The following is a 27,888-nucleotide window of genomic DNA, read 5'->3' on the forward strand; positions in this document are numbered from 1 at the left end:
TGGATAAAGAATTTTAAAGTTCATATGAAAAAAAGAATGTTTTAGAGTGCATAAAATTATGTAAAGTAGCCTTGACTGGTGTGGCTCAGTGGGTTGGGCATCCTCTTGTGAAGCAGAAGGTCAGCCGCTCGATTCCTGGTTGGGGCACATGCCTGGGTTGCAGGCCCTGATCCTGTTTGGGGGTGTGTGAGAGGCAACCAATCGATGTTTCTCTCTTGCATTGTTGTTTCTCTCCCTTTCTCCCTCCCTTCCCCTCTCTCTAAAAATGAATAAATAAAATCTTTTGAAAAAATATGTAAAGTAAAAGAAACCCAAAAAAGCAGTGAGCGAGGGGCTTGCCATAGACATACTAAGTTTCAGTGTAAAGCTGCTACCACAAAACAAAGTGATTTTGCCACAGAATAGATAGAATAGAGGATTCAGAAATAGATTCAGGTACCTACAGGAGCTTAGTGTATAAGGAAGGTCAGAAAATGATGAGTCATTTAAATGGTGCTGGCACAATTGGCTACTCATTTGGAATGAAATGTGATTGGATTAAATTCATATTTACTATCAAATGTTAAGTACCTCTAGGAAGTATGAGTTAGAACTATATCTTTTGTCTCAGAGGATAGAAGAGAGGAGTCTAGTTGAGATAGAAGGACAAATAGTGATGAAATGGGCATGGTATAATCCCCCCCAAATTTTTTTCAAACATTCAGACACCAAAACCAGACAAGCAAAGAACAAATCTGCCATGAATGTATCTTGATGTTTGTGTGGTCATGAAAAAAGGAATGACAGGACCATGTTCAATATGAGTTCGGTGAACATGAGTTATCTGGGAGTGGGGCCTGCTGATGTTTCTTTATCCATCTCTGTGTTGTTCCTCTGCGAAATGAACGCTTACTCCTCGTACAGTTTGGGGAAGACAAATGTAATAAAACATGTCTGGTGAAGAGGATTCACATACATTATCTATTTGGTTGTCCTCTTGACCATCAGATCTCCCTAGATGGGGCCTGTGGGAACCAGAGTCTAAAGAGCGGCTCTTCAAGGTTGAGCAGCCCAGATGGCCAGTGCTAGGTGGGTGTTCAGGCAGGACAAGACCCCACATGGCCACATGGGTCAGTGGAAGAGCTTGGGCTACTAGTCCCGTCTCTACCACTTCCCACATATGTACTGGGAGAAACAAGTTTCTCCTTTGGCTCCTGCTCTCAGTCCAGCAGGGAGAAGAACCTCAAGGTCAAGATTGGCATGATCACCTCCTTCTTACCCAATGTTCCGCCGCGTGGCATCAGGGTCCTTGGCCAGCACTGAGCCGATCAGAGGTTTCTTCAGGTTCTCCCGCAGCTGGAAGTGGTAGAAGGGCTGCTGGAAGACGGGGGGCTCGTCCACATCTGTGACATTGATGGTGATACGGGCCTTGTTTTTGCCAGAGATGCTGCCCACGTAGCGGAGGTTGATGGTGGGGTCCGTGGCCTCGATGGTGAAGCTGTATTGCTGGATGTGTTCATAGTCCAGGGGCTGTGGGCAGGAAAAGTTTGGTGAGCCCCTATTCAGAGTCAAGCATGTGGTATGTGGTCTTTATAGCAATCCTGCAATGCAGTTCTGGGATGATGCACATTTTGTAGATGAGGGGCCTGAAGCCTGGAGAAATTTCTAGGGTCATCAAGAGAGTGGCTGGGTCTGGCTGTCTTCAGCTGCCTCTGTTCCATCATTCCACCTCAAATGCTTTGTGGCCGCACTGTCAAGCCTGGCTCTATGCCTGGCCATGTTCCAAGTACTGGGGACAGACAGGGATCAGCCCCAGTCTTGCTCTCAAGGGGATCAAAGACTAGTGGTTTTAGCCACAGCTCCTTAAGGATGAGTGTTTTTGTATGTTTCTGCTCAAGAATCTTCACTTGCCTGCTTACTGCTCTCACCTGTCCAGAAGCCAATTCGAAGGTAGTCCGGTGGTCTCTCAGAACCCATTCTGGCCCCTTGTAATATGGGAAATTGGTCCTGCATGGACTGATGTGGTACTTATACTTCCTGCCCTTTTTGTCTTTGCATGTCTTCTCTGCTCGCTGAGAACTTTGGTACCATGGAGGCTGACTGATTCCCTTGGGTGTCTCTAGTCCCTAGTATAGTGCTGGGCCAGAGACAGACTCAGGAGAGGTCTGCTAGAGGTCTGAGTCACGCAGAAGGTTCTGGAATGTCCCAGTTGAGGTGGATCATCCCTGACTGAGGGCCTCTAGTCCCCTGCATGGTCATTCTGGAGGCTCTTTGTGCCCCTGGCCGGACCCTCCCCCGTCTTCCGGGTTCAGTCCATCTGACTGCTCTGTCTGTCAGCAGCCTCTGCCCACGGCCATCGATATCCCCACGGCACTCACCGTTTCCGCGTGAGCCGAGGGCTTTCTGCGGCAAGCACCTGTGACTCTACCAGTGCTCTAGCGGGTGGTGCCCAGGGCAGGCTGGAAAGTGCCAGGGAATGAATGCCCCCAGGTGCGGCCCTCTGTCCACACCCTGGCTCACCCTCAGCTGCTGCAACTCCGAGGCAGCTGCCACCCCGATGTCCCCAGTGACCATGCCCCATTGTCTACAGTGAAAATCTGTTCACTGAAGAGCCCCACATCATCTCCCTCCTTTCATGTGTCACTGCTCCTGGAGCTTCCTGGGATCGCCTTCCAAATAAACTGTTTACACCCAGATCCTTGCCTGACGGTCTGTTTCGGGGGTAACCCAGCCTAAGGCATCGACCTTTCCCTCCTAGCGGCCTGTCCCCGTTCCCATAAGCACACGGCCAGCTCCACACTGACCCAGACTGCACCTGTGATGACCTCTGACCTGGTAGCAGCCCCTGTGCAAGTTCTGGGCATGCTGGGAGCTCCTGACCCCGTATCTGTCCCCGTGCCCCAGGCCTGCAAACCTTCTTGGACTTGATGATACCCTCGTTGCGGGTGTGGTCTGTCTCGATGGTGAAGGTGTCTCTGTACTCGCCCTGCACGATGCTGTACTTGGTCTTCCGGTTATCGGGCTCATCTGGGTCCTCAACAGACAGACAGCCCAGGGAGCTGCCCACGCGGATGTCTTCAGGCACCGTAAATGTGTACTTGGCTGATGCAAATAGGACACCCCAAAGGGCATAGGATTAATGACATAGACAAGGCGATTGTCCCTCCCACTACCCTAATATATTCTCGTATAGGAAAGGGACATGGGACAATAATAATAATGCCACTAGAATTTTGAGTCCCAAGTCAAAGTGATTCTGCTCGCCTGTCTGTCCTTCCTTCCTTCCCTCCATCCATCCAACTAATTATCGAGCACTGGCTATGTGCCAGGCACTTTGCTAGGGGAGTTATTCATCTACAGGAGAGACAAGGAAATGAGTCCTGCTTTCAGGGACCTTAGGCCACACACAGCGAGGCCACTTGAGGAAAACTGGCCTGTCCTTGGGGTGCTTGAGCATTGGGGGTACAAGTAAAGAGCCTTCTGACTTCCTCCCAGCCCCACCCAGGGCATGTGAAAAGCTCTTGTCAGACATCTTTGGGGAGGATTGGCCTGTGGGTGGGGTCAGTGTCCTGAGTCTGAGAGCAGCAGGACAGTTTTGGGAATGTGTGCAGGGATGGGGAGCAGGTCCCTCCCTTCACCAAAATGACTTCCCTGGGCCTTAGGCCCACCCTGGGGTGGGGGAAGAGGAGGGGAGTCTCTTGGCTCTGTCCCTCGTGTATCCCAATCCCTGCTCTCCCCGGGGCCCCAGGGGAGGAGCTTACTCTGAGTGAAGATGGGGAAGTTGTCGTTGATGTCCTGCAGAGTGACCAGCACCGTGGCCGTGCCTGACTCCCCCTGGAGGCCTTGGGCGTCTTGTGCTTCCACCACAATCTCGTATCTGGCCTGCACCTCTCGGTCCAAGTTACTGTGTTTTGTGGAAATGACTCCTGCAAAAAGTGTCCCAGCAGGAGCCAGGTGACCCGAGGAGCTTGGAGAAAATGCTGCTGTCCAGGCCTCTCCAGAGAGCACCTGACTTAAAAGCACCCAGGTCATTCCAGGTGCATCGAAGGCTGAGGGATGCTGGTCAACCACCCCCTGCCTCCACCCCCTGCCCTTTGAGGCCAAAGCTGCCCAAACAGGTTGGTCCGGCCTTAGCCCTAGCTGCCTGGAGCATTGTGTGGAGAAAGAGTACGAGGCCAAAGGCCACCGCGAGACGCAGCGTGGAGAGAGCGCCGTGCTGGGTCGGTGATGGCTGCCTCAGCGCTTCACAGTGCGTGGCACTGTCAGTGCCGTGCACTTGCCGTATCCCTGGGCCTGGCCAGCTGGGCTTCTGTCTTGCTCCCAAGACTCAGTCGATACAGTTTTTAAAGTCTCATTGAGTGGACAATTACAATGGACTCTGTGCTCGCTATACGTTGTCTAATTCGTACTTTACAGCTACCATGCAGGATGAGTATCAGCAGCCCCATTTTTCGATGAGGGAACCCAGGCTTACAGAGGTTAGTTGACCTGCCTGAGGCCTTTAGAGGAGGTGAGTTGAAGAGCTGGGTTTGGAAGCCAGAACTCTCTGAATCCACACCCAGAGCTGCTAACCAGCTTTCACTCCTGCTTCCTGTGCCACTGCTTGGGTCCTTGCTTGGTTCCCAGAACTGGAGTCCATGCCTTGGGCACCTGTCTGCTTCCTTCTAACCTCACCAGCCACCTTGTCTTAACATGTGATACTGACCACCTCCCCAGGACAGTGTTGTTCAGTGGTCGGTGGCACGGTCAGACTGGACTTCCTCCAGCATCTGCACCTGGAATATTTTCCTCCCCCCCCCCGCCCAAGCCACAGGAGGGTTAGTCATACAGACCATTATTATCAATGCGAAAATTTTCGCCTCCTTTCAGTATTTGGTACAGGACAGAGGTGTGGTCTCCCACGGTGGGGTCATCTGCATCCACTGCTGTCAGTTGGATGACAGGGGTCCCTGCGGAGAGAGAGACCAGGGGTTGCAGCCTTGTGACTGCAGGTCCTTCACCCCAGTTGCAGATTAGGGCAGATGGAGCTCAGCGTGTTCCCTGAACCCACCTCCCCCAGGTCTGGAGGGAGGAAAGGCTGCTTTGTTCCCTAAAGAGCCTTCATGGGAACAAAGTGCAGGCAGGGGTAGGGGACCAGCCTGGTCAGCTTTGAAGGGAGCATAGAGAACAGGCGGTTTTCATGGATGCAGCTATGAGGGAGGGGTACATGATTGAGGTCATGAGGAGAGACCTAGGAGAGTGAGGGGGTTGCTTCTTTCCTCCACTAGAAGAGAGGAAACAAGGGAATGGGAGGGTGCCCCCAAAGGGGCAGGTGTCACAGCTCTTTTCCCCTTGAACTTCAGGATCCCCATACTTAACAGGAAGGTCTGGTCCCGGGGCCTTGGCCAGGGACCCTGGACCAAGGTGGGGGAAGGGAACCCTTTTCTGGCACCTCCTGGCGGCTTGGGGTAGAACTGAGGGATGAATAGTAACCTCTGGTGGCCCGTGGTCCAGGCTGGAGACACACCTTGGGGTGAGGGCTCTAGGCCTCCCCCTCTACTCCTGCTTGGATCCCAGAGATGACTCTTACTGCCCTGGTGGCAGAGTTGGCATTTATTCACGTGCGAAAGCTACGCTCTTACACTCTTACTGTGTTAGTCCTGAGAGTCAGAGCAGCGGGTGGGGTGTGCTGTAAAGCGTGGTCACACGTGTGTATCTCTTGATGGTTAAAGCTCAGCCCATCACCAGGGTCAGGCTTCAGCCCATGACCAGAGTCGGGGCCCAGCCCATGATCAGGGTCGGGGCCCAGCCCATGATCAGGGTCGGGGGCTCAGCCCATGACTCGGGTTGTCACAATTGCTGCCTTGAACTCACTGATCCTGGCCCCAGGCAGTGAAGTTGCTGATGGAGGGGGTGCTTTCAGGCTGCAGAGGAGGGAGAGGGACGGGAGCGGGACAGACTGAGTACCTACCCATAGTCGACATCTCGAGCACACTTGCATTGAAAAACCGGTGAGTGAACACAGGCCACTTGTCATTCACATCATGAACTTTGATGGTGAAGCTGGAAGGAGACTCCAGGTCTCGGTTGGTGTTCTTGTCCACCACGAGGGCAGTGAGGTGGTACTCGGAGACCTTCTCCCTGTCTAGCCTCTCCAAAGCGTACACGTCCCCTGTGTTCTCATTGACCCGGAAGACCTTGCCGACAGATTCTCCTCTGAGCAGGTACTTGGCGTTCTTGCTGTTCACACTCGATTTAATCTAGGAAAGAAGAGGTGCCCTGTGCTAGGAACGGGCAGTGGCAGCTGTGTGTGTGTGTACCCATGTGAGTGTGCAAATGTATGTACATGTATATGCACACATGCATGTTTGAGCACATGTGTGGTATTGGGGATGTGACACTGCAATTTTTAACAATTAGAGTATAGTGGTTATACAACATTACATTAGTTTTAGGTGTACAACATAGTGAGTCAACATTTATGTTCTTTAAGATATGATCACCACAGTAAGTCTAGCGACCATCTGTCACAGTACAAAGTTATGATATTATCGACTGTATTCCTTATGCTGTACATTACATCCTCATGACTTAATTATTTACTTATAACTGGAGGTGTGTATCTTTTATCCCACTTCACCCTTTTCATTCATCCCCCATCAGCCTCCCCTAGGGCAATTAGTTTGTTCTCTCTCTGAGGTTTTTTTTCTGGTTTGTGTTTTTTAGATTCCACATGTAAGTGAAATGTGTGTGTGTGTGTATCTCACATCTTTTCTATCCATTCGTCTGTTTATGGACACCCAGGTTGCTTCTGTATTACGAGGATTGTAAAGAACACTGTGCAAACATAGGGGTGCATGTGTATTTTTGAATTAGTGTTTTTATTTTTCTTTGGATAAATACCTAGAAATGGAATTGCAGGGTTGTGTGGTCGTTCTATTTTCAAATTTTTGAGGAACCTCATGCTCTTTTCCACAGCAGCTGTGCTAATTTACATTCCCACCAACAGTGCACAAGGGTTTCCTTTTCTCCACATCCTCCCCAACACTTGTTATTTCTTGTCTTTTTGAGGATAGCCGTTCTGACAGGTGTGAGACGATATCTCATTGTGGTTTTAATTTGTATTTCTCTGATGATTAGGGATGTTGAGCATTGTTTTATATGTCTGTTGGCCAAGAAAGAGTGGATTTCAGACAGAAAATGGAGCTTCGAGGAAGGTGTGGCCAAATTGCATGAGGTCTGGGAATGTCCCTCAGATTTAGCAGTCCCTGGAGCCCGTGGTGCGGGCAGCATCCAGAGGGTGGCGGGGTGAGAAGCCAGATAACAGCGCAGAGAAGAGCCTGCCAAGTGAGGAAGTAGAGACGGGGAGGGAGGACACTCTCCTCAGATGGGAGGGAGGGAGAGAGGCAGGGCAGCAGTGAGAGGTGGTAGAGCTTTCTGGAACAGGGCTGTGGGCTGCGGGGTGCAGGGGCAGGCAGGTAGGTTCAGGAGGAGGTCCTGCAGCTCAGTGGCTGGTCATATGATGAAAAGTGAGGCTCTGTGACCTGTGGCCTGAAGGGACAGTGGAGACTCGGCAGGAGGGACAGCCTGGGGCCTGTGCGAGTCGTTCAGGGTTTGGGTAAGATGGTGATTCCAGGCTTGGCTCCGAGTGGGTGTGTTAGGGGCCACATGGCTAGGAACAGTGAGGGGCCGTCAGTCAGCTTTGACCTGTTGTATTAGAATTCTGCATAAGATTTCATTTGAACATGTTTCTGTTTTCCTTCCCCCAACTTCTCTTAAATAGACTTTATTTTTTAAAAAAAATTTTAGATGTAGAGAAAAGTTGAAAAAGATAGTACAGAGAGTTGTCATATACCCCGCTCCCAGTTTCCTTTATTATCAACATCTTACATTTGTCTGGTGCCTTTGTTATAATTAATGGAACAATATTGGTACCTCACTATTGACTAAAGTCTATCACTTATGCACATTTTTCTTAGTTTTTACTTAATGTGCTTTTTCTGTTTTCAGATTCCCTCTAGGACACCCCATTTCATCTAGTTACCATATTTCTTTAAGCTCTTGTGGGCTGTGGGAGTTTCTCAGACTTGCATTGTTTTTGGTGACCGTGACAGTTTGGAGATGTTCTGGTGTAGGATGCCCTTCTCTTGGAGTTTGTCTGACATTTTCCTCATGGTTAGATTGTGGTTGTGGATTTTGGGGAGCCCTCCTCTCTGACAGTGATCACTATCTTTGGGCATACCCTCGGTCTCTAGAGCACGCCCCCTCGAACCTTGTTTTCGAGTGTGCTTGGTTTTCTTTCTCCTAAGTTCCAGGGGCCCTTCTTTTGCCTCTCTCTATAACTTGTTTTCTGAGCCCATGCCCAGCTGGTTCACTTTTCCTACCTCTGTGACTTTGCAAATAAACTTTCTGTTATTAAAAAATAAATAAAAATAAATACAAATAAAAATTATCACTACATTTGGACATAACATCTTAATGACGGTTAGTTGTGGATTTAGAAGACTGCCCAGGACTCACTTCCATTGTCCAGCCAGCTCTGTAAACAAAGGCTCCGTGTTCCGCCCTTAGTAAACAGGGACTTCCTTCCCTTAGGTGACGTCTTTGGGAACCAAGAGGTGCTCCTGGGGACCCTTCTCTTGTCCCTCACAGGCAGCCTTGCTGCTGTTCAGGGTAGGGGTTGCATGAGGCTCTTCTGTCCCCCAGCTCAATGCCAGGTACCTAGTGAACCCTGATGGCCGATTACAGCAGACCTGACGCTCTTCCTTCAGCTCAAAGACCCTCGGGTGAGCCCATTCAAGGTTGCCACGTCAGGCTGCGTGTGACGCAGGTGTTTCTGTTTTCTGTTTTCTGCTGATTCTCCCTGACTCATCCTTGGGTCCAGCCACTCTCTTCAGTGGCTGATTCATGACATAATTATTCCATTTTGAAGGATGTGGGTGGGTTGATGGCATTTTCCTCTATGACATAGTGTTCTTATTCGTGCTGGAAGTCAGCAACCCTGTGCTTTCCTGGGACTGCGTTCTCCTAGGGTTCTGTCCTGGGCAAGTGTCTTTTCCCCGTAAGTAGCTGCACTGAGGGATTTAAACTTCCCAGTCAATCTTGGGAGACAGAGGAGCCCCGGCACACAGTAAGCTGGCTCTTGGCCGGGCTGCGAGTGGGCTTCCCCAGCCGCTGTGGCATTTCTGTTGCGAGGCCAGACTGGACCCTCCTCCATCAGGGGGTTCCGTCCAGTCTCTTTTTCTGTAACCATAGGGCTTCTCCATCACCGCTGTTGGCGGAGCTCTTTGTCTAGTGTGTGCTATGCTTTAAGATGAGGGTGGGCAAACTGTTTCTATAAAAGGCCAAATAGTAAATATTTTCAACTCTGTGGCCTTCATCACAGCTACTCACATAGGCGAATGTAGTATGAAAGCAGCCACCACAATTTGTAAGTGCATGGGCATGACTCTGTTCCAATAAAACTTCATTTACAAAACCAGGTGGTGGGCCGGTTTTGCCAGCCCCTATTTTAGACCACAAGTGCCACAAGGATGGGGACCATGTTATCTTTGCTCACTGTGTTTGGCACTTTATTTCCTCTCATCAGTACATTGATCTATTATTCCTCTTTAGCCAGCCATGTTTAGAGTCCAAGAAACTGACATGGTGAGATTTTATGCATGTGAAAGACATTTTTTTCCTCATTGATAACTCTCAAAATACCTAGTCCATCTACCTGTCCTTGTGTGTGAAATTCCACTGCCAGAGCCATTCTTTTCCATTAGAATGGTTGGTTTTGACATCAATAACACTGTGACACAGTAAATCAGTTCAGTTGTCACTCTAAGTTCTAGGAAGGTGACTGGGGTGAACAGGTTTTAAAGTGGGAGGAAGTAGGAGCTGGAGCCCTGGAGGGCAGGCTTGTGTTAGTTGCCTTCTTGTGGATGTTCTAGAATCTGGGGAGTTGTGTAAGGTGACAGAAAACTAGGGAGGGATAGTCTGAGAGGAAGTTGGTTTTTTTTGAGGAAGTTCAAAGGTCTAGACCAGGGTTGGCAAACCATGGCCTGGATGATTAGCTTTATCACCAGCACAATTTTGTAGAAGGCTGCTCAGGTTTACTAGACCTCTCAGGTGGGAAACTTTTTTGGCAGACTTGGCTGGTTCTTCCCTAAGCCTTGGGCTGGTCTTTTCAGCCCGTGCATGGGGTGGTCCTTCCACCGGTGGTATTTGGTCCACAGACCAAGATCTGGGAGAAAACGGACCCTGACATTCACCATCATTTCCGCCACAGCCACACCCTAACACCGCACCTCCAACACCACTACCACCGTCACTGACACAGTCACTCTGCCACCAGAGCCAACAGCAGCTCCCTCTTCCTCACCCTCAGCACCGTTATTACTACCACCGCCGCCGCTGTAACCTTCCTCTTCGTCCTCACCATCACCGCCACCGCCACCTCCACAGTCACTGTTACCTCCCTGACCACCGTCACCACCTTCCCCCTCCCCCCTCCTCATCACCTCCGTTATTACCCCCACCGCCTCCCCTTGCCCGTCGCTCTCACGACCCCACGCTCATAACCACCCCTTCCACGACCCTCCTCTGTGCCATCACCATCTGCGTCACTACGGCATCACCCTCGCGGCATCCCCTTTCCCTCCATCATCTCGGCCAGCACCACCACCGCATCTGCCCCACCCCGTCCATCCTCCCACCGGTACCATCACCCTCGCGCGGCCAGCCCCGCCCCTACCGCCGCCGCCACCTCGCCACCACCGTTACCACCACCACCACGGGCCACCTGCTGCCGAGGCCTCTCCTGCTCTGGGCCTGAGCCTTACCTTGCCCACGTGATGGGGCAGTGAGGTGTTTTTCTCTTCATCAATGTGCATCTGGTTCCAGATCCAGTCTCTCTTCTGGCGCCGGTGGGTGGAGAGCATGCCAGGACTATCCAGTTGGGCAGGGTCAGTGCGTGTGACAGCTGCTGTCAGCAGGCCCAAGCAGGGGCCCACTGTGGCCAGTAGTATCGGAAGCAAATGCATCTTCTGAGAAGGCACAGATCTGGGGAAGGAGAGAAGACACCATCAGGGCATATTGGTTACTACCCGTGTGAGCGAGCAGCTCCCAGGGACAGCCGAACTCTCCTCATCTGTCCACTCTTTCATCCTTCACCCTCTGCTGGTACCAGCAGAACCAGACTCTGTCCCTGCCCCAGAGAGCTCCAAATCTGGGAGACGAAGGCAGACACAGAAAGAATTCCTATTTAAGTGTCACGTGTGCTACTGTGGAAGCAAGCACAGGCGAGAGGCAGGCCCAGAAGGGGGCTGTAGGAAGGTTTCCTGGAGGTTGGGGTGGGGGGTGGGGGTGCGTGGTGAGGTGATGCTGATGCTGATGGTTGCTCCCGAAGCCCTGTGCAGTGGGCACCCAGTTATCCTCATTTTATACCTTAGAAAGTCAACGTACAAAGAAGTGAGTGCACCTTGGAGCAAGTGGTGGTGACAGCGGAACCCAGCTAACATTTATCCCTCACCGGTTATTGTCCTGACACTGTTCAAGCGCTCCGTGTTATCCTATTTAATTCTCCCAGTAGCCCTCGAGGTGAGTATAATTGTAATCCTCATCTGACAGGTAAGCTGAGGATCAGAGAAGTTTAGTAACATTTCTGTGATCATTCAGACTGCAAGGGAGGGCCAAAAGTTCATGCTTTTTCCTTCTGCTCTCTGTTTGTTTGCTTATTTATTTATTTATTAGAAGTCGATGTACAATGTTAAATTAGTTTCAGGTATACAACCCGATGATTAGATATTTACATAACTTTATGATCACCCCAGATAAATCTAGTACCCATCCTAAACTGTACATAGTTATTACAATATTATCAGCTACATACGCTATGCTGTACTTTACATCTTCATCACTATTCGATAACTACCAATTGGCACTTATTCATCTTGTCACCTTTTTCACCTGTCCCCCCCCACCAAAACCCTCCCATCTGGCAACTGTCAAAATCTTCTTTGTATCTGTGAGTCTGTTTCTCTTTTCTTGTTTGTTTATTTTATTTTCAGATTCCACATATATGTGAAATCATATAGCATTTGTTTTCCCTGTCTGACTTCACTTCACACAGTACCCTCCAGGTTCATCCATGTTGTTGCAGATGCAAGATTTCATTCTTTTTTTTATTGCTGAGTCATATTCCATTGTATATATGCACCACTTCTTCTTTATCCATTCATTCTATTGATGAACACTTAGGCTGCTTCCGTATTTTGGCTGTTGACAATAATGCTGCAGTTGTCCTGACCTACCTGGCTCAGTTGGTTGAGCATTGTCTTGCAAAGCGAAGGGTCGCTGGATCGATTCCTGGTCAGTGTACATGATGGGATTGTGAGCCAGGTGCCCAGTTGGGGTGCGTATGAGTGGCAACTGATTTATGTTTCTCTCATACATCGATGTCTTTCTCCCTCCCTTTTTCCCTCCTGTCCCCTCTCTCTAAAAATAAATCAAATCTTATAAAAAAAATAAAATAATGCTGCAAAGAGTATATGGATGTATATGTCTTTTATTTTTTTAATTTTTATTTATTTATTTTTTTTGTCTTTTAGATTTAGTGTTTTGGGTTTTTTCAAATAAATACCCAGAAGTGGAATTGCTGGGTCCTTCTTTGTCTCTTGTTATAGCCTTTGCTTAAAAATTTATTTTGTCTGGTATAAGTATTGCTACCACAGTTTTTTTTTTTTTTTTATTTCAGTTTTCATGAAATGTTGCTTTCCATCCCTTTACTTTCAGTCTGTGTGTGTCTTGATTTGAAGTGAGTCTTTTATAGACAGCATATGTAAGGTCTTGTTTTGTTATCCATTCAGCCACTGGATGTCTTTTGATTGGAGCATTTAATCTATAAAATTGTTGATATGAATTTATTGCAGGTTTTTTGTATTTTTGATTTTTTTTTTCTTTTTAAAGAAGACCCTTTAATATTTCTTATAATACTGGTTTGGTGGTACTGAACTTCTTCAACTTTTTTTCTGTCTGGAAAGCTCTTTATCTGTCCTTCAATTCTAAATGATACCTTGGCTGGGGAGAATACTCTTGGTTGTAGGTCCTTGCTTTTCATCACTTTGAATATTTTGTGCCAGTCCCTTCTGGCCTGCCAAGATATTGAAAAATCAGCTGACATCTTATGGGAGTTCCCTTGTAGGTAACTAACTGCTTTTCTCTTGTTGCTTTTAAGATTCCCTCTTTATCTTTAACTTTTGGCATTTTAATTATGATGTTGTCCTGGTGTGGGCTTCTTTGCATCCATCTTGTTTGGGATTCTCTGTGCTTCTTGAACTTGTATGTCTATTTTCTTCACCAGGTTAGAGAAGTTTTCTATCATTATTTTTTCAAAATAAATTGTAGAGCAGGTAGAGCTGCTCTGTCTCCCAGTCTTGGTAGAGTGGCCTTATGTAACAGGTGTCAAGTAGGGCCCAGGGGCATAGCCTCTCTCATCACCTGAGTGGATGCTCCAGGTGTACCCCCGTGTGAGTTGTGTATGTCCCCCCTCCCCCCATTGTAGTTGAGCCTAGATAGCTGTTGGCATGTCATTGAGAGGGATTTACCCCAAGGCCAATCAGCTGCAAGGACTAGCTGTGACTACAGTGAAACGCTGCTACAGAGGTCCACCCTGTGGAGCAGGATTTTCTTCAGAGGGGCTCTGGTCCCCGGTGGGTTTGCCACTTGAATGTGTTGCTCTGAAGGTGGTTAGGTGGCGCTGCAGCATGACCTGAAGCTGTCTACCTGGAATGCTGGCTTGGGGCCTTTGGGGTGGTGCTGGCCAATGTCAGTCACCACCTGAGCCCTGTCTGGGGCCACCTGACATGAGCTACAGAGCAATCTGCAGATAGCTGCTACTTGTGCTGGGCCTGGGAGAGCCAAGCTACGAACCAAGGCTGGCTGTCCCTAGTGAAGTGCCTGGGGCCACTTTGCAAAAAGTGTAGGACGCGCTGAGGCCAGAAGCTCCTTGTTTGGGATTTTTGAACCTCGGAGAGATTTTAGGAAAATCTGTAGCTTGAGCCAAGACAGGCCTCGGTAGGAAACGGCCCTCGGAGTGGCTTGGGTCTGCTGCAGGTTGGGTGGGGCGGAGTCTCAGGGAATCACCATGGCAGGGCAAACAGTGTTAGCCAGGTTTATGGAGACTCCGTTATGGTGCCTGCCTGCCTGCTCTACGGGGGAGGGCTCAGCAAAGAGCAGTGGCCTCTACTAGCACTCCTGTGTGGGAGAGAGTGGCCCCTTCAACCCCTGCCCCAAAGCCAGACAATTCAATTCCTCCTTGTAAGTCCCTGGTGCCTTTCGAGCTGCTTACCCCAGCACTAGAGCTCAGATAGACTGAATCCAAGGAGGTCTGGATAAGGGAACCTTCATGTACTCCTGGCGGGAATGCAGGTTGGGAATCTATCCGAAGGAACCCAAAACATTTAATTCAAAAGAATATATGTACCCTTAGATTCATTGCAGCATTCTTTACAATCACCAAGATATGAAAGCAACTTGTGCCCATTAGTAGTGAGTAGATTAAAAAGCTGCGGTACATTTACACAAGGGAATAGTGCTCAGCTGTAAAAAAAGAACAAAATCTTACCTTTTGCCACAACATGAGTGGACCTGGACATTATTATGCTAAGTGAAACAATCCAGTCAGGGAAAGACAAATACTATATGATTGCACTTACATGTGGAGTCTAATTAACAAAATAATTGAATAAAACAGATACATAGAACAGGCTGACAGCTGTCAGAGGGGAGGAGGGTTGGGGGCTGGATGAAAAAGGTGAAGGAATTAAGAAAAAAAATACATATGACAGATAGGCATGGTCAACATTATGGTGATAACCAGAGGGAAAGGGGGGCGGGAGGAGGTGGAAGGGGGCAAAGGGGGGGTAAGCGGGGATGGAAAGAGGCTTGACTTTGGGTGGTGTGGGCGTGATGCGGTGCACAGGCGATGTTTTATTGAGTTGTACCATTGAAACCTATATGGTTTTATCAAGCAATGTCGCCCAAATAAATTCAATTAAAAAAAAAAAAAAAAAAGAGGAGTACCTGGGACTCCAACAGCCCTCTGTCACCCTGAGCCACAGTGACCGCTGGTTTTCTCAGCCAGAAGTCGTGGGGGACTTCTCTTCCTGGCCTTGGAACCCTAGGCTGGGGCGCGTGGTCTGGGGGTGAGACCCCTCGCTGCTCAGCGGTGGGTACCTCTGTAGCTGAGATATCCCTCTCAATTTTTAACTGCCCCACAGGGACGTCGGACCAGCCCCTTCTGCCTCTCTACCCCTCCTACCAGCCTCGATGTGGTGTCTTTTTTGCATCCATTATAGGACTTCTGTTCAGCTAGATTTCAGGTGGTTCTAAATGATAGTTGTTCGGGAGTTTGGTAGTAATTTTGATGTGGTTGTGGGAGGATGTGTGTACTGCGTTTACCTACTGTTACCTTGACTGGAACCTACTATTCTTTCTTGTCCCAGCAGCTGCTATGATGTGGGATTTAAAGGCTCCTTTAAGTAAACCTGTGCCCTGGCCAGCCTTAGAGTCTCTGGGGTAGCATTGCTTTGGTGCTGTCTTAGAAGGCTCTTAGGAAACCCGGACACCTTAACCAAGAGGGCCAGGCCTCACTCCAGAATTCACTGGACGTGATCAGCTTAGCAGCAGTCTCCTGAGCAAGGGGTAGGGGGAGACGGGAGAGGTCGAGAGCCTGGGCTCACAAGACTGGCTTTGTTATTTTCAGAGCCTAGTGCCAAATTTAAGTGTGGTGTCCTATGTTCAAAAGTTACTAAGAATTTCAGGATGGTGATAGAAGAACATAATACCAAGCCCGAGGCCCTTTCAAGCTCAGGGTCCCAGCGATTGCCCAGATTGCATGCCCCTGAAGGCAGCCCTTGGATAGCCTGGGCTGGGACCTGGGGCCGCCCATCGATAGGGGCTCGGCTTCATCCAGAATTCCAGGAGGAGGGATTGCCCCATTGCCCCAGGTGGAGGCTCCACTGCCCAGGAGGTGGAGGCTCTGACCATGGCTGTCACTGTGCCCTCACAGCCCTGACCCCGTCCGTCCTCCCCTGCTGGGTCCCTGTGTCACTGACCTGTGGCCCCCGGGATGGCTCAGGGGAAGAAGGTGGGTGGGTGGTAGTGGGACCAGGGCTTCTGCCTGGAGAGATGCAGACCCGCAGGGTGCTGGGTAGGAAGCCTCTTCTACAGCTGTCCCCTGCCCCGGCCTAGGGGAGAGGCTGGACTCTGCACAGCACGGGAGATTTCCAAACTCTAGCAACTTCCTCTGAGACACTGGCGCCAGGCTCGCCTCCCTGAGGGCTGAGGATGTCTGCTCTGGGCCAGCCCGGCCTCGGACTGCTGATCTTAGCATCCAAAGCCCCCACCTTATGGCCTCTGCCACTGGCCCATAAGGAAGTGGCTTGCTGGGGTTGGGGTGGGGCAGAGCAGGCTACAGAACGCAAGTGCCATGTGCCTGGGGGGAAGCCCTCCTGGCTTTGCGTATCACATTCCTTAGTCACAACCCAGGCGGTTTACTTGGAAGAGACCCAGCCCCCTTTGATGTAGGATTTGGAAAGGGCAGCCATTCCAGGCTGGAGGCAGGCAGTGAACAAAGGTGTGGGAGGTTGGGAGCCCTGGACAGGAAGCTGGTCCTCACTTGGGGGAGGCGGCACGCATGACCCCAGTCCTAGCCTCTCTGGGCCCAGGCCTGGTGGGTCATTTCCTTTCTTGCCTAGAAAGGAACTACTCATCTTGGTTCTTCTTCCTTCCTCAAGAGAGAAATGACTCAAAAAAGAAAAAGTAAAACAAACTGAATTAAAACTGAGAGAAAGGGAGAGAGAATTTTCAGGCCTCTGAACTGGACAGGGTGCTAGCCTTGAGGGGTCCTGAGCACCCATTGTATGCTGGGCCCCCTGGGGTACAGCACTGAGCAAGATAGACAGGGCCCACCCTTGGGGAGCACACACTGTAGTGGGAACACCAAGAAAATAAGTAAATGGGAAAAAGCATCAGCTAGCGATCCGGAGGTGGTCCAGGGTTACAACAGAAGACGCGGCAGAGGGGGCAGCTGGCCAGCGTGGAGGTAGAGGCCAGGGAAGGCCTCTCAGAGAGGCGGCACTTAGGGCAATAGCTGAGTGTCAGCCCCAGGAATGCAGGGAAAGGAAGGAAATTCTAAGCGCAAAGACCAACAAGTGCAAAGGGCCTGAGGTAGAGAAGTCATTAGTGTATTTGAAAAACCAAAGAAGGCCCCTGGGTCAGGTAGAAATGAACAGTGAGGGAGTGTGGGGCTCAAGAAGAGGGGTCAGGTCAATTCTGTAGGCTGTACCCTGTCCCCCGCCCCAAGATGTGCATGTTCTTGTCCCTGGAACCCGTACAGGACAGAAGGGCTAATTTTAGCAGATAAGATTAAGGATCTTGAGATAGAGAGATTATCCTGGATTGTGTGGGAAGAATGAAGGTAGGGGGTAGGGTGGGAAAGAATCTGGAAAAAGGAGACAGACAACAGAAGAGCAGAAACGGAGGTTGGAATGCTGTGGGACCACAGGCCAAGGACCAGGCTAGGGGATGGATTCTCCCCCAGAGCCTCCGGAAGGAAGGCAGCCCCGACGGTCGCCCCCTGAAACCCCTTTCAGACCTCTGACCTCCAGGCTGTAAGATAACAGACCAGTAAATCAGGGTGGTCTTAAGCTGCCGCGTTTCGGGTGGTTCCTTATAGCAGCCATAGAAAGCTAATGCACTCGGGTTGTGCAGTTGGCTGTGGGGAGGGGACTGACCGGGTGAGGGGGGATCCGGGCGGCAGCCCCTGTCATCCAGGTGAGAGAGTGAGGAGGGGACGGCCACTGATGTGTGTTTCAGGTAGAGTTAGCAGGCTTTGCTGGGGCAGGGGCTGTAGGGGGCGCAGGATGGAAAGGTATCAAGGAAACACCCAGGCTTTGGCCTGAGCAGTTGGGGGGACAGCAGGACCTTTATTGAGATTCCGAAGACAGGCCGGGGGTGGGGGGGTGACATGTTTGGAGGGGAGGAAACCGAAAGGTCTGTGTGGCCTGTGTCAGGCTGGAGTTGCCTATTAAACGTCGCTGTGGCAATGGCCAGCCCCTGCTGGAGACCAGCCTGGAAGGCTGGGGGAGGAAGCAGGGCTGGAGCAGCGTGCAGAGGGCTGCTGTGTGGATGGCGCTTAATCTGCAAGGCTGGAACAGCAAGGGGAGCAGGTCGCTAGAGAGGAGCAGTGAGCCCTGACAGCTCTCCCCCCCGCCCGCCCCGACCCGCAGCCCTGCGTGCCTTTGGGTATCGTCCACTGCAGCACAGCTTGGGGCTGTCGCAAGGTTGATGTCCAGGCCCCACAGCTTCCTCTCCTTCCCGGAGATCTTTGCATCTTGCCCCACTGACGTCTTTCCCACTCCCCAAGGCCTGGCCACGGGTCACGTATGGATCTTCCCTCTTTGGGCTTACTCAGTGCAGGGTCACGGCTCTGACTGCAGCCTGTCCCTGAGTGACTGGGCTCAAGACACTTTGTTCACTGAGCTTCAGTTTCATCATCTGTACAGTGGGGACACTAGCATCTACCTCTCAGGGCTGTTTTCAGGCTGAATTAGAAAATATTTGCTACATGGCCAATAAGCAGTAGCTAAAAGTGGAACCTTACACATATGAATCCTCCTTGCTCACGCTCGGGGTCTGTTACACCGAGCACTCGCCCTTTTTATTCCTTCATATGCAGCCACTTAGTTGGGGGATTTGCAGGCCACCACTGGCCAAATCCACACCCTCCTGTCCGCACCCTCTCCACCTCCTCTGACCTATGCTCTGTGTGTGTGTTGGGGGGGTGGGGGACGGGTGCTGACCCCGGGGCTTCCTGATTCCTGCTGTTTGGCCAATAGGGGCTTGGCAGGAGCTCTGAGGGTGGGAGGAGGGAGCAGGGGTGTTTCTCCCTGTGGCTTTCTGTGCTGGTTCATATTCTTTGCTGTGGCTGCCTGCGTCCAGGATGACAGCCCCTACCAGGCAGCCCCTCCATGGCTCTGCCCCTCGCTGGGTTCTGGAAACCACCTTCTCTCCCCTGTGCCTTTGGCCCTGGGCAGTAACGGCTCTCAGTGTTACTGCTCCCCCATGTGCTGCAGTATCCCTGTCCCCTTAGCCAAGCCCCCAGTTCTGTGAGTATTCCCTTCACACAGTCTCCTCATTTGAACCTGGGGGGACAGTGCTGTCTCCTGTCTGACACAAAGACAGCTTCCTCCTTGCTGGGGCCTGCTTGGGTGGGCTTGTGGTCCCAGGGCCGACAGCAGCCATCAGCCGAACAAATGGAGAACCACACTGGACTGAAATAAAGCAGAGGCTGCCAGTCACAGGCTAGGGCCACGTGCCTCACAGGGGACATCAACCCCTCAGTGGCCTTTGGCTGGCCCCACATACAAAGCATTCTCTTAACGTGCAGACAAGTCCCTCAGGTTCCATCCGTGTCCAGCAGAGGCCCTCGTGTGAGCCCCTGAGAGAGCTCCCTTGGCACACAGGACTGGCACAGGCCCCACAGAGTCACCCCACGTCACCAGTGTGTCTTGGGATGGGCAGGGGGAGGGGTGTCTATGTGCTCAGTGAGCTGTAAGTGACATTCCCGAGCACCTCCTCAGTGGCACAGGGCCAGGCTGTAAGGCCGTTGTAAGTAATCCCATTCTGCAGGTGAGGCCCAGAGGGGTAGAGCGAGTCCTCTCGGGTCACACAGCAGCAGGAGGCAGAGCCAGGATTTGGATTGAGGCTGCCTTTCACCCCACAGAGTGCTTTTGTCGTCGCGTCTCCGCTCTCTGTGGAGACAGACATGCAGTGACTATAATAAACTGTTCGCCGTGCTGGGCCTTCTCAGAGACCGTCTCATTCAGTCTTCCCACTGTCCCTAGAGGCAGGAATTCCCAGCCCCATTTCACAGAGGAAGAAACTGAGACTCATGACAAATGGCTTCAGAGTCGTCGATCTGGAGCCCTCGCCCAGATCTACCTTCTCCTACATCCTGGTCTCCGACACCTTACCTCAGTAGGACCCGAGAGGCTTTTCTGTCTGAAAAGCCATGTTTTTTTGTCTTTTACCTTTTGTGTGAGAAATCTGGCTGTTAAAAAGGGTGTCCAGGGGAAGAGTTTTACCAACAGTCTTTCCTCCTGATGCTGCTAATGGGGAGGAAGCCCCGTGGCGGGAAGGACTGTCTCCACAGCTGGAAGCAAAATTTCCCTGGCCACACCCCCCTGCCGTCAGTGCCACAGCTGAGGTCAGACTCATTGTAACCCTTGACCTTGCCGCAGGCAGGAGTCGTGTCTCCTGGTTGCTCTCACGATTTTCAGAGTGATCCGGCCGGTGCAGGGTGGATTTGGGTATGACAGATATGCAGAGGTTGGAAGATTCTGGAAGTGATTTCCACGCTCAGAAATTCCTAGCTGAGCAGCCATGAGAACTTGCCCTACAACTGCCTTGAGGGGAGAGAGGATTTGCGTGGCAGCTCAGATGTGCGTGCCGGGCACGCAGAGGCCAGGCGCCTGCCTGTGTCCCTGTCCCGCAGGGTCTGGGACCATGCCCATCCCCGGACCCCTGTTAAAGACTGTCGGGGGCAGCTCCAGATAGACTCGTGGATGTGGGCAGGCCTTCCGTGCCCTCCATCAGGCTGGGGAGGTCTGGAGGGCCCAAAATGAGAGGACAGTGTGGCCCAAAGCCCCTGGGGAGTGGGCGGGGAGACCAGGGGCAGGGGAGCCTTGGAGGACCAGTGGCTGGGTTCCGCCACACCTGGGTGCCGGGACGGGGCTGCGGAGAGCCGCCTGTCGGGGTCTGTGCCCACAGTGAGGGGGAAGCCGAGATGCCTGGGCTGGGCCTGAGGACTGACCGGGGGCTCTCAAGGCCCAGCCAAGTGGGGGTCCTGTGCCTCTGTTTGCTCTTCCTTGTTCACCTGTCTGGGTCCCAGGGGAGCTTGGTGAGCCTCCCAAGGGTAGTGCCAGCCCATAGGATGGTAGCACCCACCAGACTCGGTCCCAAACTGGCCTTTGCACTTGCTGCTCTCTCTCCTCTGCCTGGATTTAGTTCCCATGTCACTGCCTCTCTGAAGCCTTCCCTAGAGCCTTGGGGTCACACAGCCACTCAACAAGCACTTATTGAGCACTGACTACGTGGCTAGCACTGAACTGTGCTTGGGGAGCAAACTCAGGCTGCATCCCTGTAGAGGAGATGGACACTGCCATTGGATAAAAGCTGTTGTTTCAGATGGTGGTGCATGCTTTGATGGGGGAGTCAGGAAGCTGTGAGAGAGCTGAGGGCCGGGGAGGGGGCGGGGGAGTGCCCTCGGCTGGCTTGAGGCTCTTGGTTCAGGAGTGAGTCCTGCCCCTCTCCATCCTGCTGTGCGGGAGGTCAGGCAAATCTAACTTTGCTCCTTTTCTCTTTGTGGCCCCCATGTGTTACTAGGGCTGTGAGATCTGCTTAGCTTTGTGCTCTTTAAAAGGAGGGGCTTGGGGGTCACAGGGCACAAAGGGAGAGGAGGGGAGTGGCTGGAGTTGCTTCATTTGTAGCTAAATCGACCCCAGGAAGCCTGCACCCAGCTGGGAGCCACTCAGCGGGGCAGCCTGGCAGATACTCCTGGGCTGGTCCTGCCCCTGACCATCAGGCAGACCCCTGCTCCCGACCTGACCAGGGCCCTGCTCAAGCCTGAGGTTTCAGGGGCTAAGTCTGGGCTGTGGGGGGTTATTGAATAGGCTGAGGACGCTGGGGGTGGGGTGGAAGAAGCCTCCAGGTCAGGGATACACACATGTCCTCAGGCTAAATGGATACGCCATGCCCTCAGATGTGCCCACACAAGTACACACGTCTGTCTCCAGGAGTCCGCCAGCTCCTAAAAAGTCTCTGCCCCTGGGGTCTGGCCCGTCTGCTCCCACCCAGCACATTCACTGTCAGCTGGGACAAGACTTGCCAGCTCAGCCTAACGGCAGGCAAAGCTCCAGAAGGGGGATTGAACACTTAGTCCCAGCACAGCCTCCTGCAGGCTCTGGGCTCTGGCCCAGAGGCCCCAGGTCAGGGATGAGGGCCTGGGCCCAGAGCGTGGCGGAGGGGTGTCTTTGGAAGGGGATGTGTTGGGCCACGCAACCCTGCCCCTGCTCCATGTGTGGCCCTGGGCAGCTCTTCCTGGCACCCTCCCACCCCACAGCCTCAGTCCAGGGCAGAGGTTGGAGCCAGGGATCCCCAAACTCCTTCAGGGATTCCCAGACTGGCTGCTGAGCCCCAGCATCTGCAGCAGGGCCTTGGCAGCCACACACTGGGAGGATGGAGGGTGAGGCCCTGGGAGCCTCAGGTTGGGGAGTGTTGGGGGTGGGACTGAGCTGCTCCTGGACTTTCTCCTGGTTTGTGGCTCAGTTCAGCCCAGGGACCTGCTCCTGTGGGTCCCCGACCTGGTCCCCTCCCCTCGGGGCCCTTCCATGTCTTGGCTCTGCTGAGAGCTGACCACACTGACCACGCAGCTCCCCTGCTGAACCCCCTCCCTGGCTCCCCACTCCCTGCAGGAGGAATCTAGCTCTTGAGCCAGAGTTCAAGGCCAGCATGACCGTGTGTTCCCTGCCCACCCCTCCAGCTCTCCTCTTCCCCACCTCCCTGCCCTTCCTGGCAGGAGGAGAACTAGACCCTTCTGGAATGCACAGGGTTCTTCCTCTCTCCAGCAGGCTTTTTGCATAGGCTGTTCCCTTTTTCCGAATGCCCTTCCTTGCTCTGTCCCCTGAGTGAATGCTGTACTTCTTTTCAAGCCCCAGGCCCCTTCCCTCATGAGGTCTTCTGATCGACTCCTGCCCCTAGGACAGCTGAGGGTCTCTCACCAGGCAGGTCTGGGTCTGTCTCCACTTCACCCAACATCCAGCTGCATGAACCCAAGGCCCCGGTGTCCCCACTGCTGCCTGCCAGCCTGCCTCATCTCCAGTTCTGGCCTTGTCACTGTGTCCTTCCTCACTCACGGGGTTCAGGACCAACCTGTGTGTTTGCAGACAGCACCTTGGGTGGTCAGAGCAGTGCAGTAGTTTGTATAACTCCAAGAAGCCCTTCCCTGTCCCTAAATAGCCTCTTGAATGGCCCGTGGTGTTATCAGAAACACCACTCTAAGATCGGATCCTTTGAGGACATTAAGTTTTTCCTTCTTATGTGTCCTCGATGAATATACACCTACCACTGTGCAGGGAGCCTCTTGCAGTTAGAGCGAGCTCATAGGTTGTCACTCACTCATTCTCATACCCTTGGTAGACATCACTAATCAACCACAGTGTTTATTCCCACTGAACTTGAACTCAGCCCCTGAATCCTCAATATAAACTTTGAAGTAGGAACTACAAATTTACTAGAGCTGGTTTGTGATTTGAAACAAGTTTGTGCTAGGGTCTCTGGGTTCTGGGATCTTCCAGCCTATGCCCCTGTCTCCCAATGGGGCATCTACGGGGCTCAAGGAGAGAACCCCTGCCCCCCGGCCTTTACTAGATCCTCTGGACTTCCTGACCTTGACTGGGGCTCTGAGGCAGTCAGTGGGGGCAAGAGAATGAGCCCCACCATTTGCTTGTTTGAACCAGCTCATGAGCTGTATGGCCTGAGGCCCATCCCCTGCCCTCTCTGAGCTCTAGCTGCTTCATCAATAATAGCTCGTCTGGAGCATTAAATGAAATCAGTTTGAAGCCCAGTATACAGTAGGTGCTCAGTAAGTGTCTTGGCCCTCATCTACTCACCCCTCCAGCCCAGAAGGCTATGAACTCGACTGGCCGACTCACATCTGACCTCATTTCCTGGCTCTGCCCTGGGTCCACCTTCTGCTCCCCTCTGTTCTTCCCCAGAAGGAAATCTCATTCACTGCCTGCCTGGCCTGGCCTCACGGGCCCCACTTCCTCCTCTTCCTGGTATCTCCACTTGCCAGGATCTGACTGTTGCGCTGGGGCCCCACACAGGCAATCTGGAGGTCCCTGAATGAGTTTAGGGCCCTTTGGGTTAATCCCCTGCCCTAGAGAGATAAGACTGAGGATCAGATTGTAGACCCAAGACCTGACAGTATCTTATGGGGCTTCTGCTCTTCCTCCAGAAAATCTTCCATGATTTCTCCACCCAACATCATCTTGGACCTGGGTTAGGTTGGGCTTTTCAGTATTTCTCCATCCAGAAAAGCCAAGCTCCTCAGGGTAGGACTTCTCTCTCAGAGCATTCCTCCCCTAAGGTTACTGGGCTCCTGGCTCATCCTGATACCTACAGTCCTCCCTGACTTCTCTTCTCTCTGGACTTGATTATGGAGTGTGGTGGGGGCTGTGGGGCCCAAAGGACCTGCTCTCACTCATACCCTTCTTTCATCTCATCCTGTAACCTCACCACTCAGCCTCTCTCGGCCTCTGTGGTTCTGTCTGTCAAAGAGGCATTCTTTTAGTAGCTTCCGTGTTGCTCGCTGGTGGAGGGGGGCATAATTAGTGGTGGTATAGAGTGATGGATGTAGCAGGCATGGGTCCCCACGGCTAAGGGGCTCACGGTTTTTCCCAAGCTGGTGGCTACTGTGTCCACCTTGTGTCCCCGAGGCAACAACAGAGCTGTGAGTCATCTAAGGATGGGAGAAAAGCATGGCCCCCTCTGGCTTCCTGCCCCCACGTCCGGCCCTTGTGCGGCAGCACAATTGCGCAGGTCCAGACTGCAGGGCGGGCAGTTGAACCCCTTCGAGGCCAGCGGATGCCGCCCCTACCCCCTCATCACAGTAAGCTGGAGTTGGTAGGGCCGCCTGAGACTCAGCAGCTCCCAGGCCTCTGGAGGTCACCTGCTGCCCTCCAGGTTGGAGCCCCCCGATGGCTGGATTCAGGCCAGACAGGAGAGGCCCTGCCCCCCGTCCCCTGAAGGTGTCCCCTGAAGACTCCTGGTCCGGGCATTCCTGGCCTCCAGCATCACTAGCCCTTTGCCATGCTGGGCTCTGCAGAGCCTCCAGCCACACTGGGCTCCCCACGTCCTCTTCCCTGCCCCCCTCAGAATGCCCTTCATCCCCTGTAGGGTTCTGTCTGCCCACCTGTCCTGGCAGAAACAGCATCGTCGTGGGTGGGGAACAAGCGTTGTGCTTGGCTCTGAGGAGCTGCCCACAGCGCTTGCCAGAGGAAGTGCCGAGTTGAGGTCCTCTGGCTTTCACTGCCCCACTCAACTGCTGGGGGCCCCCTGACCTCTGGGGACCAAAACTTTATGACATTCACAGCCACAGTCAGCTCTGGGGTAGAAGGTAAATTCAGCTGTGATTTTTCTTTAAAAATCCTCACCCAAGGATATATTTATTGATTTTAAAGAAGAGGGGATGGAGAAAGAGAAACATCAATGTGAGAAACACCGATTGGTTGCTTACTGTTCTGACTTGGGACTGAACCCGTAACCTAGGTGTATGTGCCCTGACTGGGGAAAGAACCCGTGACCTTTTTGGTGCATGGAACGACACTCCAACCAACCTAGCCACCTGGCCGGGGCCAGCTGAGGTTTCTTGAAGATGCCCTACCATGAGTCATTCCTGAGAGCCAGGCATGTGCTTTGCCTCAATAAACTCACTCGCGAAGGGACCACTGCCTTTGTTTGATGGATGAGAAAGTTGAGACATGGAGAAGCTACATGGTACCAGAAAGAGCCTGAGCTTCAGGGTACGAGATCCTGGTTCAAGCCCCCCACCCCAGCTCTTACTAAACTTCTCCAAATCTCAGTTTCCTTCACTGAGAATCGGAGAAAGGCTGTAGCTAACTCCTGCGGTGCTTGGTAGTAGTAAGATAAGGAGCTCCATTGTATGAGAGCTCCTGTGCCTTGCCTCCAATCCCACAGTGAATTGTTCAGACAAGCAAACTGAGGTCTGATAACAATGTGGAGTGATTTTCCCAAAGTCACACGGGAAGCGAGTGGTAGAGCTGGGATCTGCACCCAGGACCACTGTCTCTGGCCTGGGCTCTCACCCTAGACCGCCTGAGACAAGTCCTTTTGAGAGGCTTCCCCAAAATTTGAGGGCTGTGGGTATCTGGGTGTTGGGGGAGAAAGGGTGGGCCGCCCTCCTGACCCAGCTCCCACAGCTCTGAGTGGGGCAGGTAGGGGAGGGGCTTCCACAGGCAGGGCCCCGAGTGCCCAGAGTTAAGCCTCAGTTTGCCTGTTCTGAAACCGGGGCACAGGCTGACAGGGCGCCGAGGCTCCGTGCTCCCCTTCCAGGCCTCCTCTCCCAGTCCCAGCACAGAGCCTTGGGCCGGGGGGCATGATGGCAGCCGCAGTTAATCCTCTCCCACGGGGGAAGGAGCGCCAACAGGGGCCTAGGCCTGCGTGCCAGTCCTCTGGCCCTGGTGGGCCGGCGGCTCAGGCAGCACCCTGCTCGTTTGAGCCCAGCAGTGATGGGAGTCACGAGGGGGAGAGTACACGTCGGAGAGCCTGGCCCTCACCCACTCGCTCAGCCTTGAGGATGCCCGCTCAAGTGCTCCTCAGCCCTGCTCTGTGCCAGGAGGAGACCCCATCTGCCCCGAGGCCTGGCTCTTCCCTGGGGACCCCCACGGCAACCATTCCACAGATGGGGAAGGCAGGGACCCTCCTGGCTTGGGCACGCGGCGATGGGTGTGGGGTGGGTCGGGGTGTGGGGCGCGCTCACTCACCGTGCTGTGGGCTGGGAGGTGTCTGTGTTCCGCCAGTCAGGCTGTCCGTCTGGGCCGAGTGCTGTGGAGCTCTGGAGCTCCTCCGCAGCCTCTCGAGGGGAGCCACACCCGGCAGCCCGAGGGAGGCCGGCCGCCGCCCCTTCAGGTTTTCCAGCTGGCCCTGGCCCACTTCCCCCTGGGATGGTTTCCTGTTATTGTTTCTGTGTGAGGGCCGGGCTGGCTGCAGCTAGGCAGGCCTGTGGTGGGCGGCCGCCCGGCCCAGCCAGGCTGTCCCCATGGAGGCCTAGGCCTGGGACGCTCAATCTGTACCCTAACTCCAGGCCTCAAATCTGGGGCCCTCCGCTCAGCACCTGCGAAGGGCCTTAGTCTGTCCTTCTCGTAACCCCAAGAGCAGGTATCATCACTGCCATTTTATAGCTCAGGACACTTGAGACTCAGCCCGTGTAAGCCTGTCCCCCCAGCTGGGGCATAGCAGAATCAGAGGTCCAGCCAGGGTCAGTCTGGCCCAGGGCCATATTCCCCCAGGTGACCTCCTGACATGCTGCCGGAGGCGCGGACTCTGCAGGATTTGGGGCGGCTTCAGGAGCCTGCGAGGTGGAGTGGGGAGGAGAAGGGGTACCGACAGCAGCTCTTGGCTCTGGAGGGCCCAGTGGCCTCTCTATGGTCGGGGTGGGCGTGAGTTCCAGCTGAGGGGGCCAGCCTGCGCTGGCGGGGGGCTGTTTGGGTTTAGGAATATCAGGTGGAGTCGAGTGCCCTGGTTCTGCTTCTCATGTGACTGGGCCGGTCGTGTCCCCTTGAGCCTCAGTTTCCCCATCTGTGAGATGAGGATAATCAGAGCCTCAACCCTAAGGGCTGTTGACATAAACAAAACTCAGATTGCATCTTGGAAGACGGAAGCTGAGGCAGGACCAGAGGTCATGGGGACCAAGAAACTGGGCGGGCAGGTGAGAGAGGGTGCCTCAGACTCATGTGAAGGTCATGTGAGGGACTTTCACAAACTACGGATGCTGGGGCCCCACCCCAGGCCATCGGCTTTGGAATCTCCCAGGGCGCGCAGTGGGAGCCTGCCCTTTGAATAATAGCGGCCCGTTTTTCCACAAGCGACTGAATGGTTGGGAAGTCCCAGCCGGGTCCCTTTAGACAGCGGGCAGAGACCTGAGAGGGGGAGGGCCCTGCACAGGGGCACTTGGGAAGTCAGCAGACACTCGTCTGGAGAAGGGGGCGTGGTGTGGGGGAATGTTTTTCCGGGGAGGGGGAGATAAAGATTCCTGGGCATGTTGAGTTTGAGGTGGCCCTTGGACACCCAGGGGCCGAGTCA

The 27,888-nt window shown here is 53.0% G+C and overlaps 1 protein-coding gene across 2 annotated transcripts in view; it reads right to left on the bottom strand.

Moving 5' to 3' along the window:
* CDH5 (cadherin 5) overlaps positions 1–26,666 on the bottom strand; it is a 36,686-nt gene extending 10,020 nt beyond the window's left edge. Inside the window, exons 1-7 of one of the 2 annotated variants that reach the window (XM_054579357.1) lie at positions 26,571–26,666; positions 10,785–11,004; positions 5,930–6,218; positions 4,812–4,928; positions 3,741–3,905; positions 2,894–3,081; positions 1,259–1,509 (exon numbers count right to left, since the gene is read on the bottom strand). In XM_054579357.1, the coding sequence (XP_054435332.1) occupies positions 1,259–1,509; positions 2,894–3,081; positions 3,741–3,905; positions 4,812–4,928; positions 5,930–6,218; positions 10,785–10,985 (1,211 nt within the window). In that variant the 5' untranslated portion in view covers positions 10,986–11,004; positions 26,571–26,666. Of the gene's footprint in view, positions 1–1,258; positions 1,510–2,893; positions 3,082–3,740; positions 3,906–4,811; positions 4,929–5,929; positions 6,219–10,784; positions 11,005–16,058; positions 16,401–26,570 lie in introns of those variants that run through there. The other variant, XM_054579358.1, reaches the window with a different exon arrangement.
* Positions 26,667–27,888: the final 1,222 nt, after the last annotated feature.

This window comes from Pteronotus mesoamericanus, unplaced genomic scaffold (genome assembly GCF_021234165.1).
Source record: "Pteronotus mesoamericanus isolate MK-2021 breed Mesoamerican mustached bat unplaced genomic scaffold, CSHL_Meso_final contig_52, whole genome shotgun sequence".
In the NCBI taxonomy this organism is placed as follows: Eukaryota; Metazoa; Chordata; class Mammalia; order Chiroptera; family Mormoopidae; genus Pteronotus; species Pteronotus mesoamericanus.